The 17,858-nt window shown below is 39.2% G+C and overlaps 3 protein-coding genes across 9 annotated transcripts in view; all 3 read left to right on the top strand.

Annotated features, from left to right (window-relative positions):
- The first annotated feature begins 47 nt into the window (after nucleotides 1–47).
- On the top strand, nucleotides 48–5,810 carry norpA (no receptor potential A). 3 transcript variants are annotated; one of them, XM_065303525.1, is made up of 8 exons: nucleotides 908–1,137; nucleotides 1,220–1,406; nucleotides 1,483–1,680; nucleotides 2,036–2,115; nucleotides 2,402–2,638; nucleotides 2,694–3,676; nucleotides 3,737–4,134; nucleotides 4,200–5,810. In XM_065303525.1, the coding sequence occupies exons 2-8, from the start codon at nucleotides 1,236–1,238 to the stop codon at nucleotides 5,376–5,378; spliced, it is 3,246 nt and encodes a 1,081-aa protein (XP_065159597.1). In that variant the 5' UTR covers nucleotides 908–1,137; nucleotides 1,220–1,235; the 3' UTR covers nucleotides 5,379–5,810. The 3 variants fall into 3 exon arrangements, with proteins under 3 accessions (XP_065159598.1, XP_065159597.1, XP_065159596.1); XM_065303524.1 differs by lacking the exon at nucleotides 2,036–2,115 and adding an exon at nucleotides 1,810–1,889 and having other exon boundaries at nucleotides 909–1,137; XM_065303526.1 differs by lacking the exons at nucleotides 908–1,137; nucleotides 2,036–2,115 and adding an exon at nucleotides 48–111.
- Nucleotides 5,811–5,957: 147 nt separating this feature from the next.
- Mst85C lies at nucleotides 5,958–7,286 on the top strand. The gene is made up of 2 exons (XM_065303531.1): nucleotides 5,958–6,625; nucleotides 6,687–7,286. Exons 1-2 carry the CDS (start codon nucleotides 6,279–6,281, stop codon nucleotides 7,012–7,014), a joined length of 675 nt encoding a protein of 224 aa, XP_065159603.1. The 5' UTR covers nucleotides 5,958–6,278; the 3' UTR covers nucleotides 7,015–7,286.
- Nucleotides 7,287–7,886: 600 nt separating this feature from the next.
- The window catches only part of LOC135791778 (uncharacterized protein CG43867-like), a 55,630-nt gene continuing 45,658 nt past the window's right edge, over nucleotides 7,887–17,858 (top strand). For 3 of the 5 annotated variants that reach the window (XM_065302307.1, XM_065302311.1, XM_065302309.1), the window contains exons 1-2: nucleotides 7,888–8,095; nucleotides 11,364–11,461. The gene's annotated coding sequence lies outside the window, so the exon portion shown is untranslated. Of the gene's footprint in view, nucleotides 8,096–11,363; nucleotides 11,462–17,858 lie in introns of all 5 variants that reach the window. The other 2 variants (XM_065302308.1, XM_065302306.1) reach the window with 1 other exon arrangement.

The raw sequence follows: 17,858 nt of genomic DNA, 5'->3' as shown, positions 1-17,858 counted from the left end.
ATTGAATTAAATCCTGACCAGCTTCCATGAAAATATTGGATACGTACTCGTATGTTAGTCATGTTCCGGCGATGCGCTCGATCACAACAATCGCGATATAAAACAGACCAGGTAGGCAAATATTTCAAGTTTATTGGATAAATTAATTCACTTTGTGCCGGGGCGCATATTGTGTGGCAGCCACTTAAAAATAGTTGTTAACGATGTCACGTGTGCAGCCAATTCATTTGGCTTTGTACTTGACCGTGAAACTCGCTGAAATGAAAAATATGTACTTTGTTTGAAATATGAATTCGTTTGATCATATTCACAGCCTTCAAAGTGCACGTGAAACAAATATGTGTTGTCCTCTTGTTACGCGATGAGTGACAAGTGAGTCATGAAAGGATACTTTCATAATTGATTTGTTGGGTCATTTCTAATTGGCATTGGGTGTCTGGTGAATAGAAATGATATTGAACACTAACTTATTCTTCAAAACATTGTACGTGGATATACAAACGAAAACCTTAAAACTGCGCAAAATTTACTCAAAAATTCAATTGTGTATTTTCTATTGATATAACATGCCCACTCAGACTATTTTGCTTTAATCTCTTTTATATTTCCTGTTTACTTCTAGATTTCATTTTTTGATAGCACAGAAATTTTCTCACGATGTGCAATCGCCATTTTATTCCCTAAGGTTCAAAATAAGCAAAATACAACTTCACTACAGTTTACCAAGCAGTCTATTCTCAATGCCTATTCCCTGTATTAACACATTATCCATAATTGTTTTTCATTTATGTAATAACTCAATTTGAATATCATTGATTTTCAAATTTACCACTCACAATTCTCCTAGCGCCATCTAATCATCTCCCAGTCCTTCAAGTTGTGTGAGTGTTGTGTTAGTGCACGAGTCTAGCAAACACAGCAAGTAAATGCGCGCTTCTCGTTTGTGATTCGCGTATGGGCCATTCAGTATGTTTTTTTCCGCCGTGCAGATTAGATATCCGATGGCGATTAGCACACATGCTACCGATATCGATGTTACAGCGATATAAATTGTTCCAGCTCGCCCTCGGATTGAACGCGAGTGCATAAACAAATGAACTAGTGCCATGTACTTTTAATATTCTTATAACTAAAAACGTATGTATGATGTACAATATAAATTACGCGATCCAAATTGGGGCAGTGCCTGTTATCATATTTCATATTTCTATTGTTTCAGGTAACTTGTTATCAAAATGACGAAAAAGTTCGAGTTCGATTGGCAAATTCCCGTGCCAGAGCCGTTGCTCACCGGCTGCGTTGTTGATCGCTGGACAGAAGTAAAGGACGAAACCGAATTGGAAAAGAATGTTATGTTCAAAGTGGATGAGTATGGCTTCTTCATATACATGAAAAGCGACAACAAGGTATTATATTAATATTTCAACATGTCTAAGATATATACATTATAATAAACATTACATGAATTGTTTATTGGTTCAGGATGGAGATGTGATTGAGCTGTGCCAAGTGTCTGACATTCGCGCGGGCGGCGTACCAAACGATAAAAAACTGCTCTCCTTGCTGCAAGGCAAACATGGCAACAACTTGGATGAGAAGTCGCTCACGATTTGCTCCGGCACCGACTACATCAACATCAACTATCAACACATTGTCTGCCCAGATGCTGAAACAGCAAAGGTAAATATTACCACCTATAATTTTGCAGTATTTTATAGATAGCATGCAGAGTATAGGCATGATCTTCTCAACTTTACAACTGTATTGATTAACAAGTTTAAACATGACCAAAATGTGTGTACATTAAAGGTGTGGTTGGATGGTTTGCGAAAGATTACACATAATGTCAAAGCGAATAACTTCTGTCCCATGACTTGTTTGAAGAAGCAGTAAGTTTGATGTTTTATGTCCAACGTGCATGCGACGCAATTTGCAACTACATTTTGATTGACGATTTATTTCTGCATGTCCAATGTGTGGTGACTTTTCTACTTCTCTTGTGAGACTGGTTTTATTTTTGCATGTCTGTACATAGACCTGGCAGGCGGGTTTGCGTAAAATTACACATAACAATAAAATCACCAATATTTGTGTACGGACTGTTTTGATGAAGCAGTAAGTTTGATTTTATCGTGAATAATCGAAAGCAATTCACTCACTCATCACGTAGATAAATCTAGAGTAAATATTTAAGTTTTGTTTATGGCAGTTGACCTTCATATTTCAAATAACCATAATTCGCTTCTCGCTTAAATCTTTTTGCTTGGCACGTTTTTGTATTTATTACTTTGGTGACGGGACAATTTTTATTGAGAATTAATTAGTTTTGCCGAACATAGAATGTTGTAACTTTTACATATTGCATCATTTCATAATCTAAATATCAAAAAACCCGTTTTAGTTGGATGCGGCTGGGTTTTATGGTTGATCCAAAAGGAAAAGTGCCGGTAAAAGTTGTCGCTAAAACATTCGCGTCTGGAAAAACCGAAAAATTGGTTTACCAATGCTTGCTTGAGATGAATTTACCCAGCGGCAAGAACGACGTGATGGAAAAGGAAGACTTCACGTTTGATAAGTTTTACGCGTTGTATCACAAAATTTGTCCTAGAAACGACATTGAGGAGTTATTCAGAGAAGTGTACGTTATAAATTATTACCTGTGTTAGCATTCTTGTTATAATTTGTAAATTTAGTTCAAAAGGTAAAGAATTCATCACCTTGGAGCCATTCATCAATTTTCTTAACGATAAACAACGCGATCCACGCTTGAACGAAATTTTATACCCGTTATACGATGAAAAACGCGCTTCAGAAATTATTGCCACCTATGAGCAGGATGAAACCATGCGCACGGAGAATAAACTCACCAAAGACGGATTGATACGTTATTTAATGTCGGATGAGAACGCTCCAGTATTCCTTGATCGATTGGACATTTACATGGAGATGGATCTACCACTATGCGCGTATTATATTAATTCTAGTCACAATACGTATTTATCTGGTAGGCAATTCGGTGGCAAGTCGTCTGTGGAGATGTACCGCCAAGTTTTATTGGCTGGCTGTCGCTGCGTTGAGTTAGATTGTTGGGATGGTAGAGGTGAAGATGAAGAACCGATAATCACCCATGGTAAGGCAATGTGTACGGTTATATTGTTCAAAGATGTTATCTATGCGATTCGTGACACTGCGTTTGTTACCTCTGAGTATCCAGTGATTCTTTCATTCGAGAATCATTGCTGTAAAGTCCAGCAATACAAAATGGCCAAGTATTGTGATGAAATTCTTGGGGATTTGTTGATGACTTCACCACTGGATGATTTTCCTTTGGAGCCAGGTCAACCATTGCCACCACCATGCGCGTTGAAGAATAAGATTTTGATTAAAAACAAACGCCTGAAGCCTGAAGTTGAAAAACAAGAATTGGAGTTGTTCCGGCAGGGCCAGTTTGTAATCGAAGACGATGTCAAAGAGGATGCTAGTGCTCCCGCAGCGGATAGGCCTGTTCCGCCTGATATACCCGCAGAGGTTCCTGCCCCTGATGGAGTTCCTCCTGATGGTGATGCGCCTGCTCAGATACAATACACTGGATCTACCACAAATGTTCATCCGTGGTTAAGTTCCATGGTTAATTATGCGCAGCCTGTGAAGTTTCAAAGTTTTGAACATGCCGATAGTAAGTTTATTTTTTCTCTGATATAATTCTTTTATTTATTTAATTATTATGTGTTTATAGAGAAAAATATCCATCACAATATGTCGAGTTTTTCTGAACCTGCTGGTTTGAACTACCTTAAAACACAGGCGATTGAATTTGTTAATTATAACAAACGACAAATGTCGCGTATTTATCCCAGCGGTACCCGAGCAAACTCTTCGAATTACATGCCGCAAGTATTCTGGAATGCTGGATGTCAAATGGTTTCATTGAACTTTCAAACTTCTGATTTGCCAATGCAATTGAACCAAGGAAAATTCGAGTATAACGGAAATTGTGGTTATTTATTGAAGCCAGATTTTATGCGCCGTTCAGACAGGGTTTTTGATCCGTTTGCTGAGAGTCCTGTCGATGGTGTTATTGCCGCACAATGTTCAGTCCGAGTTATTGCTGGTCAGTTCTTATCGGACAAAAAGGTAATACATATTATGTTTTAAACAAATTAATATTAACCACTTTATTTATTCTTTTATTTCAAAAGGTGGGAACTTATGTCGAAGTGGACATGTATGGTTTACCAACAGATACAATTCGTCGTGAGTTTCGCACTCGTATGGTACCTATGAACGGTTTGAATCCTGTTTACAATGAGGAACCATTCCTCTTTCGTAAAGTTGTCTTGCCCGATTTAGCTGTGTTGCGTTTTGGTGTGTACGACGAGAATGGCAAACTGCTTGGTCAACGTATTCTTCCTTTAGATGGTTTACAAGCAGGTTTCAGGCACATTTCTCTGCGTACTGAAGCCAATTTTCCTATGTCCCTTCCGATGTTATTCTGCAACATCGAGTTGAAAATCTATGTACCTGACGGCTTTGAAGATTTCATGGCCGCGCTTTCAGATCCCCGAGGTTTTATGGGTGCCCAGCAGAAACAGAACGAGCAAATGTCTTCAATGGGCATTGAAGTCACGGACAACAAAATGGACCCAACCAAAGGCGATAAAAAAGAAGAAAAGAAGGAGGAGCCGCTTGTCTTTGAACCTATTACTATTGAATATATTCGACAGGATAAGGGTTTCCAGAAAACTACTAAAAAGCAACAAAAAGAGTTTGAAACTCTCAAAAAGAAACAAAGTAAAGAAAAACTTGCCATGCAGAAAACTCAATGTACCTCTATCGATAAACTAATAAAAGGTAAGGATAAAAACGAGTTGGTGAATGATCCAGGTGTTCGAAAACTCGTCAAGGAGCAAACAATTCAGTGGAGCGAGTTGATGGAGAAGCACCGCAAGCAAGAATGGGAATATCTCCGCACGCAATTGGACGAACAGCGAGATGTACTCCGAAAACACATGGAGTTAATCCAACTGTCACAAATGAAACAACTTGAAGCAAAACAGGAGCGTGAGATGAAGGAAATAAATGCTCGACAGGCAAAAATTTCGGTTGAGACTAGTCGTGAGATCAACAATGATAAAACACTAAAAACCAAACAGGAGAAGGAACGCCGCCTGCGCGAGAAACAACAGAACAATACGAAGAAGTTCGTCGACGAGCGTAAAAACATTACCATCAAACAAGCCAAAGAAAAGGATAAGTTGAAGATTAAACATGACAAGCAATTGGAGATGTTGTCGCACGACATACAGAAATTGATTGAGATGTACAAAACCGAAGAGATCGAGTATGACATGTCTGGGAAAACGGAATTCTTCGCCTAAATTAAGCACATTAGAAGCACGCGTAGCGGACATCTCAATTAATAATTCGAATATTTGGACCAAATTACTTTCGAATTTCTAGCGATAACGTACATATATTCGTATTAAATCAAACCAAAGATATATAAAGAAATATTTGCGCCTATTTAGAGCTCCACTTAAAACTATATTTCGGCCTCGGAGAAAATTACTATTTTATTCGTCATAAATCGTCATTAATTAGTATGTATTGATATCTATTGAAAAAAAAAATGGTTGTTGTGATTTTAAACTTATATTTTATCTCGTGGATCAACTAAAATGTTATTAAGAAATATTACTAAAAGGGTAACAATTAGTATTTGACCTGATTTAATCATTGTCTTTATTACTCTGTAAGTTCATGAGAGAATATTTATTAATGTTGAGAAAATAGATTCATTATTGTGGAAATGTTTGTCCTTTATAGATATGCAACCAGTATTACGTATAACATCAAAAATATGCTTGCCAACTTGACTTTATGTCAATTTAACAGACTTTTGTGTTTCTAGAACATTCTAACTGTAGAAGACAAGTCTTTTGTATCTTTATGTTAAAAACTGATGAAAAGGACGAATTTAGGGGCTCCTGTTCTCCCACCAATCAAATCGTCGCACTAGACTTTTCTCGATGGTTCTCGAAATCACTACGCGAGCAGCGCCACATTGGTAAATAAACAATTCAGAAGAGACCATTCCGAAGTCAACCTGCAGGAATAATACACATTTTCTTGTCTTAAATCGTCAAATATTAATAAAAAATTCGTTCAAAGTTTACAAAAATATACGATAAACGTTCCGTTAGCAAGTGGATTCACATTGTACGCTTCACGATACGGTTTCGACCGTTTTTCAACGGCCGCGAGTCGATACTTTCAGAATGACTGGTGATCCTAACCAACAATCTCGACCGAATATTTTTGGAGAAGACTACAACTATCCTGCACCAAATCCCGAGTGGAATCGCTTCGCCGGCAACAATTTCTACATGCAATCGAACTTCCCGTTCTGCTCAAATTTTGGCCCTGCGCCCGTGACATTCCCACTGCACAGCAGTAACAAAAATGGCAACTGCTTTGGCCCAATTTACAACTATCAAGCCAACAGCACTAATGTTTTCACGCCGCCTGTTAATACATCCAGTTATAGTCATACAAATGCATCCCAGCAGTCTGCCATGGCCCAACAGGACAGAATCAGGTTCAAGAGAAAAACAGATTCACCATGGTATAGTAAACTAATAATTATCAAAAAAGTAAAGTTTTACTAACTATTTTTTAACTTTTAGTCACATCATAACTAAACAACATATCACTGAAGAAAAAATGGCTGAACACATGAGTAAGCTACACATAAGTTCAGAGACACCAGTGAGAAATGAAAGTGAAGCAGATCTATCAAAAAGGCTGTACATGTGTGAGGAGATGAAAAAGCTGCAGACTGATTCTATACTGCCTGAATCTCTACTGAATAGACTCCAGAGGCCTTGCACTGCATTAGTATTATGGCAACCACCACCTAGGCTTGTTCCACCAGTTCCACAACAGAATAATTATGAGAATGACAACAATAATGAAGAGGAGGTGCCTGACCAGAATCTGATGGATTTAGTTTGATAAGTTTTATGAGTGAAAATAATTTACCCTTAATTAAAATTGTTGACATTGATTGAATTTTTCAAAATCAAAATGAGTTTGTGCTTAATACTTTAAGAATGTTTGAAAAATTTGTCTATATTATTTATGTGTTTGATAATTCAGCTTGTATTGTTGCTAATTATCTCATCCAACAATGTTTGTCTTTTTAATTTAATGCTCTTTTGTACATAATGATAAAAATGTAATACATGTTTTATGCAAGTTCTAAGGAATAAAATATTAATGATAAATTTCCTTCAGGCGAGTTAAAAACATGTTAAAAACTGTTTTGGGAGTCAATTTTACATAAATTTTGACAAACAACATAAAAAGTAGTTAAAAGACATAGTTTAATGTAAAATTTAAAATACAAATTGCCATTTTTGTTTGTTATTCAATGCAACGTAAAAAACTCGTTTTTTTTCGAGTTTTGCGCATAAATATTTCAAATTTGCGCTCTATTGTAAGCAAAACTTAGTGTCAAGGACATATTTTTAAAATATCTCCTATTTTATATATTTAATGAGGAATTTAGCTTACAATTTGTAAATTTTCTTTGTTATTCAAGACAATGTGTAAAAACTCATATTTTTACATGTTTTGCGCATAAATTTTGCAATTTGCGCTCTATGTGGCCGAAAACTAGTGTCAAGGCCATAGTTTTAAATTTTCAACAACGCCTTTCGACACAAGCACACACTGATAGGCTAATGATCAGCGCGCTGCGGTCCGCATGAAATATTACTGATATAACACACTAACCAAACCCGAGTCTTGTAGTAGCGCGGCGCGGCACTGCGTGAAGATTCGACAATGTGTGCGGTGCCGGGACCGCAGCACGCAAGCGCGCTCGCGCGCAGTTGCTGGCCAGCTAGCAGCGAGCACCAGCATGGCAGCTGGCGCGCAGGGTGGTGTAATAACTTACACATATTTTATTATTTATAAGCCTCCAACTCGGCGCCAAGACGAAAACGGTGTGCTCGTGATGTCGTCGCCGTGCGTTTCCTGATCGCGTCGTTGTCCGGCATTTGCTCAAACGCGCCGAGATGTACGCTAAAAGGTGAGTGTCGAGTGTTTTTCTCACATTCAATTCACAATGCAACAATGTGTATGTATACTTCCATGCACACACACACACATAATATACAACTTTGTCACAAAACCGCGATACATTTGTTTACTTTACATCAAAATGCGCTGCGGATATTAAGTATGCAGTTATGTTTTAAAAGTTTTTGCTTCGTGTGGGGCACGTGGAATGATTTTTTCGTGGGCTCGAAGGTTGTGTGCGTAGGTTAACCGATTTTTTCTCGTTTGTATGTTATGCGCTCAATGTGTGGTGCGCATAATAGCCGGGTTTATGTGTGCACTGTAGGCTGTGTCACTTGGGAGGTTATATTTGACCTACATAAATAATTGGCTCTTTTTTGTTTTGCTTCGCGTGAACATCTTGGTCGTGTTTTTTAGGTGCACAGTTCCGTGTGAGTGAATATTATGAGTAGCATTGGAATTGTCACGTTGTTTATTTAATTTGATTAGCGCCACACCCTGTACATTCTTCACGCATTCATTACCAACTTAGTAATGCACAACGCCTTCGCCTTCAACTTAGCCGATTCGCGTGAGTGTACTGTACTAGCTTGTAGCTTGTTATCGTATTTTGTATGTGGACTATGTGTGTTGGCTACTGGTTTATCCAATATCAACAATTACCAAAGGTTTCTCGAAAATTAGTGTTGTCACTTCGCACAGTCAACAAGTTTGTCGCCTCATCACACGTTGACTTATCTAGCAGTGTAAACGCGGATGAAGCCTTGTGTGGACGTGGGAATGCTGCAGGAGGCGTTCGTAAGTAAGAACAAATAAATAAGTTACTTACGAAATGCACACGCTTTTAGCGCGCCAGGGTTTCGAGTTCCACGTGTGGGAGAGACAGGCGTCGTATCTGCTTTCCTAAATAATGCCCCAATTTATTTCGCTTCACTAGACCCACTTTTTTTACTCTTTTTTTCTGTGTTTTTGAAAGTACAATTTTACTGCAGACATTATAAAGTTAAAAATTTCAGAAAATCGAACTTTACTTATTTAAACTTTTAGTATAACAATGAAAACAACAAAATGCTTATTCTAAAGGATGTAGAATTTAACTGAGAATGAATTTCTGAAAGAATTATAAGTTTAGTTCTAATAGTTTTTGGGTAATTAGCTTTTTATTAAACGTAAATTTTATACAATCGAAGTTCAATTGTTCATAACTTTTGAGGTATTAATTTATACAACAAAGTATTTATTCTGGGGATGCAGAATTTAATAAAAAATGAATTTATGAATGAATAATTAGATTTACGCTCATAGTTTTTAGGTAATTCGCTTTTTAATTAATTTAACTTTAATAGTTTATAACTTTTTATCTAATAATCTATATAACAAAGTATTTATTCTGAGGGATGTAGAATTTAATTGAGAATCTATTTTTGAAATAATAATATGTTTTCCTTAAATAACTTTCGAGTAATTAGCTTTTTACTAAAGTTAAATTTACACAAAGACTTCATCTTTTGGAAAATTAATTGAATCATAAAAAGTGCCGTTTTTATTGATACCTCCACTAAAGGGGACTTATGTAAATGCACAAATTCCCAGTCGAGGCATCAATTTCGCTAGCCATGGCCTCGGCGTGTCCCCCAAGCACTCCGTCAATTAATTAATTGATGGCAATTGGATGCACCTTTTTAACGTTATTTAACCTTTTGAATATTTCGTTATTAGCACTCTGGCACTTCTGAAATCGAATCGGCGTCGCCGCCGTCATCGCCGGCGCCGCGATATCGTCACGTCTATTGTTGTTTTCTGCATATTCATGCCACCCCTCGCCGGGGCGTCCATTGATTTCAGCCGGCGTCGAGTATAAACAATGCGGAAACGTAGGCGGCGTGTGTGCGCTAGAGCCAGCTACATTTATATAGTTTCATGGCTGTTGTATTAGATCCCTTTAATACAATACATTATGGGGGTGCTTACGGCGAGATTGCGTACTGCGCTCGGGATGCGTACACATGCAAAAACAGCGCTCGCGCGCCCTCATAATGGCCGCACAAGAATACTAAAAGCATTATTGTATACCTATCAAAAGTTTGTTAACACTTTAGCACGCCGTGTTTCAGGCCTTATAAATTTACAACTTCTACGTGCGCGCATTGTTCGCGCGAAGGGGGCGGGGGCGGTGGGTGCAGCTATTCAAAAGTGGAACTTCATTATAATCTTATAAATTAAACTTGATTAATGCAATATTTTGCGTATAGGGCTAATATTTACTTTGGGTTGTTTGAAAATTGGTTTAAATATAAGTTTTTCACTAGAATATCGCTCAATAGTTTCAGTTAATAATTAATAACTCGCAAACTAATTAAGTTTTATTATTAATTCTTTTGGGAATCGATTTAGCAGTTAATTACGAGTTAAATTGTGAAAAGATTTTTATAAATAACTATTTTTTACTCGGAATTAGAGACAAATTTGTGTTAAAATTAAATTTGTTTAAAAATCTAACTTTAATTGTTTATAACTTTTAGTATAATAATCCAAACAACAAAATGTTTGTTCTGAGGGATGTAGAATTTAACTAAGAATGTATTTCTGAAAGAATTATAAGTTTAGCTCTAATAGTTTTCGGGTAATTAGCTTTTTACTAAAGGCACATAATATAATTCCAAATACACATTGCGCTCCATCAGTTTTTAAAATTTTATCAACTTAATAGCGAGGGATTTGTCCGGAGTTAGTTAATTGAAAAAGTTTACGCTTTCGCACGCTTGCACGAGCTTGTTGTCGTCTTTTAATGGCGTTTGTTTTGGGAGTCTTTTCGACGAATGGCTTAACCATCCAGTTTATACCACCCCAATGGAGCATCTTCACTTTTTTCCGTTTGAAAAAAGATCTAAACTCGAGCCTGAAGCATATGCGCCACCGGCGTCGACGCTCGGCGCGTTCGTACACACACAGTTTGAAAGCGATTTGTTTTTAAATCGTCGATTTAGCCGACTACCCATAACGTTGTCGAGATTAGATTGGAGACGCTTCCATGGAGGGCTAATAACAAGAGTTACAACTGCGCGCGCGCCTGCCTTACGAGCGCCTCTTTAGTGATTTTTATTTGGGCAATCCCCCATCGGGGCAACAAAAATTTAAATTTAAATTAGTGCTCGTGTACTCACTTAATTTGATACGTCAACGGAAAATTGTGTGTGTGTGTATGTATATGCTTACGTTGGCGAAAAGTCGGGCCTTGTTCGCGCACTTCATTTTATTGGCTTTTTCTTTTGTTACAGACTCGATGTTTGCAACTTTTGCAGTTTTCTTCTCGTAAAACCGCACCGCCCCGAGAGCGCTGCCAAGAAAATGTATAAATAACTACGTAGAAATTTCGGTGAGTGTATTATTATTATGATTTATGCCTATGCCACCCTGCCAGTAATTCAAAGTGTGCGTCGAGCAGTTAATTGCTTCTTATTCGCTTATAATGAACGAGGGCGCGCGCGAGCGAAAAGTCAAAATTCAGTTTTGTGAGCGGCTGTAATGAGGCACCCCCTTGGGCTATTAAAAGTCTACGGTCGCAAAAACGCAGATCCGAAGAAGGACCGACCTTTCACTCGCCTAAATCAATACTGAGTTTTCATTAAACTGCTATAATTTAGGGCTTAGCCCGGCGCGTCCACCACAGGCCGTGCACGGATGAATTTTGAGTGTGCGGAGATTGTGGAAATTGTTGCTGCCGCACCACCATCGGCCGGCTAAAATCTAATAAATAAATTTTGCTCTCGCATGTCCGCCGGATCGGACCTCGGCGATCAGGAGGGTTTTATCCTCGGCAAACCTGTGCGTGGTGGGGAAAAAAGATTTATACGGAAAGTTTATTGGATTGCGATCGGATTTATTTGGTTTTTGCTTTGGTGCAAGTCTTTTCCGCTTCGGAAAATCGGTCAATTCCAACACACGGTTTATAATTTATTTAAAACCCACTCGTGGCTAGATGAAACTTGCGTTTGTGGTGATATTTAAATTTAAAAAATAGATTTTAATTCAGATTTGCATTTTTCATCATTGCCTATTCTAAAATGCAAATGCGTGAATATTTTATCGCTGATTATTATATTGAACAAAAGGCAATAAAATATTGAAAAGTTTTTATTCGAACAAATATTTGAAAGTAATATATTTTAACCCTCTTTTAATTAAAACAGTATTTATATACTGGCCGACCGCATCCATATATTCTTCCAGTTTTTCCAGTCCGCATTCATTTTGGACCAGTTGTGCTGCTGCCTGCCTCGGAGGCAAACATTGAAAAATGTCGGTACGCACAATAAATACATTGCATGGCCACGGCCACCCCTATATTTTTTTCTGCATCTAACTAACTGCGTTGCGAATGTATGCGTCCCGCATGAACCCCTTCATGGCCAGTGCGGCGCGTCCGAATAAATCTACCGGCGAAATTAAAACGCGTCCAAATGGCGTTCGCAACGGCATGCAAAAAATGTGTGAATGCCGGCTATAAAAGTGCTTTACGCGTGAACTGGCTGGACAGGTTTGTCGCGGACGCCAGCATCAAGGGGTGTCAAGCATGGGCGTGCTTTTTTGGTCAAACATTCGCAGCGTTTTGTTGCCGCAAACTTTCGACCGGTAAATATTTGTTTATCTGCTACTTTTTGATGTGAAACGTGCAGATAAAGCACGTTTAGTTAACGGGGTGTGTTTTTTTCCTCTATTCCACCTGACTGGGCCAGAAATTTGTTTGATGCGTTCGATGTGTGTGTGTGCGGCGTTATCCGCAAGACACCCGCAATTTCAAACTCAATATAACTTTCCAATATTCCCGTATGCATAAATATTATATTTTCAACTTTCAACGGCCCAACTAGATACACACACGGTACACTAGACAGCGCGCGCAATTTCCCTGGGAAAAATTCACAACCAGACCGTATTGAGAGGCGCAAAAAGCGCGACGGAGGCGGCGGCGGGAACAAAAGCAAAAAAAATATTAGCTCCCCATATTTACTTCGCAAACGAACGCGAACGTATAAATGCAATAGTAGAAAAAAAATCTACGGTACGCGTCGCTGCTGCCGCCGGTTGCAATGAAGTTTTACATACAACATAATCAACTCCCAACGCACGAAAGTGCATAGTGGTATGTGCAGCTTACGTCCTGTTGGATTCGAATCGTCGCATTAACAATTATTTGACAATTGTCGGACTGGGAGCGACGGTTTTAATTTTATCCATGCGGATTTTTAACTAGATGTACGCAACCAACATTACAACATTGAATATGTTGTCATTTTTTGTGTAAAATTTTAAATATTCTATTGTAAGATTTTATTGGTGTTGTGTGACAATACTAATGCGCTTGCAAAGGGTGAAAACTTCATTGTGAACAGGTTCACCTGGGAGCATAAGTGCTACATATGCACAATGTGCGAAATCGCGCTACGAAACGCGAAAATTTCCAATTAAATTTTTAATTAACACCATTTTAGCGCAAACAAGTGCAGTTTAATTAAATTAATTAAAATCAGAATTGCTGTGTTTTGTGTGTTGTGTGTTTCGAATGCCCGCGCGCGCAGCGATAAATGTATTTTTTCGATTTGTGTTTGCGCCGTCGAGTGCAATTGTATTAACCGGAAAATGACCGGAGCAGAACGTCACTGTTATTGATGTTGATGCACATCGCGCGCAATCACACTAAATTGTGTGTTTTAATGTTTTCAAGTGTTTAACTCTTTTTTGTGTTTAATATAATGAAATTTGCGGAAATTGCGCGAATTAAAATCAGGACTGTCTAGGGATGCATGTATGCATACAAAAATCGTTAGCACGCCGAAGAGGAGCAGGCATAAATCGTGATCGTATCACTCGGTATACGCGCCCCGAACGGCAGAAATGTTGATTGCTATCGAAGTCCTTCGGAAGCAATGTGTGCCAGCCGTACCTACTCGGCTATTCCGAGCGCTCGCATATCACGGACAGGAAATGGCGTCGAGTCCATTGCATTGCCGCCCGGAAATAGAGTCCTCGAGGTGGAGTCCTAATTTTGCCAATTATCTGCTCGTGTGTGTATTGGCGTCATAAAGCAGGACCTCTCGGAACGCTGCGAGCATTTCGATGATTGCATGCCCACTTTTAATCACATACCTGTACCTACCTGCAGATTGAAAATCTACAAAAACTTTGCAAATCCGTTGACCCCTTTACGCTTGAATGTTTTCTACCGATAATAAAAACATCTTTATACGCATCATTATATTTACCATATGATCCGGAACAATTGGCATCGTATGCAAAAAGCGATTTTACGCGTGCGCGCGCACTATTTTCTTTCTTCTCTATTTGTTGTCTATCAAAGCGCGAATCTCGACTGCAGGTAAATTACCCGCTTTGTGCACACACCGACGCGTTCAAGAGCCACTTCGATCGCACGCGCTTTTTATCAGTTTATCATAAAGGACAACGACAACGCCAATGCCGCCGCCGCCGCCTCTTTAACCCTCCGCAGTGCGTGTGACAATGCCCTCGCACGACGCCGGGCAGACACAAAGAGGCGACTTGTATGCGAACATCACGATTTTCCGCCTTTGTCGATTTAATAATGCTCCGAGTGCGCTTATATTGAAAAATGCCGGAGAGTCCTCGATTTTCTTTAGCTTCAGCTACGGCGTCGGCATCGTCTTCTTCTTCTTCTACGCTGTGAGCTTCGATTCCAAGCGAAATAAAATTCGTCTCTTGTTAATCGCCCGAAAGCCGAAAATCCTATTTGCCATGGTCGAAATGAGTTTTCCAGCGGCGGGCGTCCTCGACGGAGCGCAAGGGCCTCTTAAAAATTTTATGTTACAACAATTGAAAACGATTTTATTTCTTTGGCGTATTTTATTGCTTTTTATATTGCGCTGCGAAATGATTTTCGTATTTTGATTTTAATTATGCATTAAAATCGAATCAATTTCGTCGATTTGCATAAAGGGTTTTATGCGCGTCATTAAAATGCGCCAACGCACCTGAACCATCCTCCTACTTCATTGTAAAAGAGGGGGAGAAGAGAGGAAAAAAAAGTTTGGGGGTAAATAATGCGTCCGATTACCCCTATCGCTTATCTCACGGTAGTAAAAAAAGCACCAGGCGCGCCCCTTCAGTTCGGGGGGATGCGTGTGCGCGTGTGTCCTTTTTATTACTGCGTGTCCCAGGGATGCGAAGAGATACTGGCGCGTCGTACATCAGTCTTATCGGCGAAATTAAATTAGATCCAGGTCGCTTTGCAATTAACACACAATCTTGCATTTTGTTTACGAGTTTTTACTTCGTGTCCACTGGTTGGCTTTGTTTCTACTCGCCGGCGGCGCGTTATGACCAGTCGTAGATTCGAGACAAAACAGCTTCTTATCCTTTCATCTTTTGTTTGTGTTTGCAAGCACACTATCTGTGTGCGGGCGCGCGCGGTGAAAAATGTAAAAGATGTAGCAAAGGAACAATGTTAGCAGTCTATTGTTTTAGTACTGGGTCATTGGGTCTTCCTTTCCTCTCAAGTCGCTGTGTGTGTGTTTTTTTTTGTGATGTTTCACAGTCGGCAGCAACGTTTTCGCAACGCCAGAGTGTGTAATACCGTTTGTTATGAATCGCACTTCCGTTGTCTGAGTAGGTTCTAAATTTACGCGCAGCGGCAAAGTAACTTAAAGAGATGAAAGGAGAGAAGAAGGAAAGAAGTAGCAAACGCGCGGTGAAAAATGTCACGTCAATTAGTGACTGTCCGGGAGTGGATTCGTTCCGTTTAATAAGATTAATGTTATCCGAGCGACACGCGCCGAGGAAATTGTGGAAACGACGCTGGAAATAACACCAAATCGCGTACGAGGATTGAACCATTTTAATGACTCACAACTCGCCGACGTGCATTTTTAATTTTCATAATGCGCCTCAACTCGTTGCACCTAATAATAAATAATTGCATTTTGCGCAACGACGTGTAATTACTCACTCTGCATGCATTCGAAAAATAAAAACATGAGTAATTAGTGTTTTGCGCAACATGCGATATAATTATAGCAAATTTACATAATTCAAGATGAATTTCTTAAATGAATTTCGCCTTGGCGGAATAATAATAAATAAAATCTGTGCTTTGCCGGTTTTCTTCAACCCTCGATTTACAATTTACACAATTTACACAATCTGTTGTTAGATAACAAGCGCACAATCGCCCGAAACGTTTTCATTTTCGACTCGCCGTTGCGCTTTTTCTTTACGGCGTGCTCCTGAAGGATTTACACAACTCTCGTCGGCACTCCTTCATTCCTTCCCTCGGCGCTAAACACCAAAAACCAGACCCCCTAGCTTATAATCCGAAAGCTGATGTGTGCACAACGCCGGCCCGCGAAAGAAGAGGAGACAGATTTTTAATTAAACTTTCCCCAAAAACGCTTCACTCACTCAGCGAGCGGCGTATGGACCAAACAACTCTACCAACCCTCTTAAAAACTGGGAACGCGTCATTTTCGTCTTGACTGCTGCGTGCCGGCGCGCGCGCGCGAATTTATGGCGTCGGTCAAACGGCGCTCGGCGCGTAATTGAAAAAAGTGTCGTGCTTTTTTACGACGCGATAAGTGCGTCTGTACGCGTTTGCATTCGGGAGCGCTAAGCACGCATTCCGGCATGTCTACAATGACATTTTTGAATGATATCGGTGGAGCAATAGCAGATCTGTGCTTGGGATGGATATATGGACGCGTATAAAAAGTCTTCCTTCATCGAAATTGCGTGCGGTTTATATCCGAATTCGACTACGGATATACTTTTAAACGAATGTCGCTCACAGGGTGTTGGGATTTATTTTGAGGTGTTTTTTGTATACACTGAGTTGTTATTTTTAGTGTGACACTCGGTATGTGTATATATGCAAAATGGCTTTTTGTCACGCTTCAAAACCAACACCTCTTCTACGCGCGGAAAAACTATTCAGATCTGTGTCGCGCGCTTGTGGGGAGAAAACGAAAACGAAAGCGCGTCATAAATTCGGGCTTTTCCGATATTTTATGTGGGGTCCGCCGTGTAAGCTGCGCATAGTTTAAGGTCTTTCTTACATTTAGATAAGGCCGCTTTTACGATGAATGCGGCGCAATGCTTGCACACACATCGCATGCTGCAGCCGATATCGGCGAAAATAAAAAGAGCCACGCACACAAAAAAATAGCGCATCGTGTTCTTGCAGCATGCAGATTCACTATCGTAAGTGCCTGGGATGTGCCACGCATGTTACCTCAATAAATCAGTTTTACATTTTCATAATTTACATTCAGCTCCGTTTATGGAAATGCGGACGGTCGCAAAAAATGTTTACATTATCTTGGATTTCACAGCTACTTCATATCTAAATGTGTTTTTTCTCGGCTTTAAAACTCGCCGATTTAACTAAGCTATTAAAATTTGCAAAAATATACGTTTGAGATAAAAATGGTCGTAACTTTTAGTGTATAAGAGGAGTTGACGATTGTTTTTTGTTCTTACAAGTAGATAGAAACGTGGATTATACCATTATCTACGTAAATACTTTCATCATATTGTTACTTTTTCAATCACTTAAAGAAAACAAGAGAAAAAAGTGAAAATTTGTTTTATTTTGTGGTGGTTGGCGATTTTATGTTTACATTGCTTTAAATTCAAGTAGCACACATGTTATTTTGAGAGGTGTTTTGTCTTCCAGACTAAATATTTAAATCAATTCATTAAAACCATCAACACTACGCAGATCATTAAAGTAAAGAAGTTTTAAT

Source organism: Atheta coriaria, unplaced genomic scaffold, assembly GCF_025399875.1.
Source record: "Atheta coriaria isolate IRGN ID8LTWV9N9 unplaced genomic scaffold, Caltech_Dcor_3.1 hic_scaffold_5_pilon, whole genome shotgun sequence".
Taxonomy (NCBI): domain Eukaryota; kingdom Metazoa; phylum Arthropoda; class Insecta; order Coleoptera; family Staphylinidae; genus Dalotia; species Dalotia coriaria.
The sequence above is the reverse complement of the archived record's forward strand: the minus strand, read 5'-3'. Positions and strand labels throughout refer to the sequence as shown.

What these genes read in the sequence shown, in the direction of transcription:
- norpA (XM_065303525.1), top strand. Translation starts at nt 1,236, where the DNA reads ATGACGAAAAAGTTCGAGTTCGATTGGCAAATTCCCGTGCCAGAGCCG. An exon ending in GAGGAGTTATTCAGAGAAGT is followed by an intron (nt 2,639 to 2,693) that starts GTACGTTATAAA and finishes TTGTAAATTTAG; the next exon opens with TTCAAAAGGTAAAGAATTCA. An exon ending in AAGTTTTGAACATGCCGATA is followed by an intron (nt 3,677 to 3,736) that starts GTAAGTTTATTT and finishes ATGTGTTTATAG; the next exon opens with AGAAAAATATCCATCACAAT.
- Mst85C (XM_065303531.1), top strand. Translation starts at nt 6,279, where the DNA reads ATGACTGGTGATCCTAACCAACAATCTCGACCGAATATTTTTGGAGAA. An exon ending in AGAAAAACAGATTCACCATG is followed by an intron (nt 6,626 to 6,686) that starts GTATAGTAAACT and finishes TTTAACTTTTAG; the next exon opens with TCACATCATAACTAAACAAC.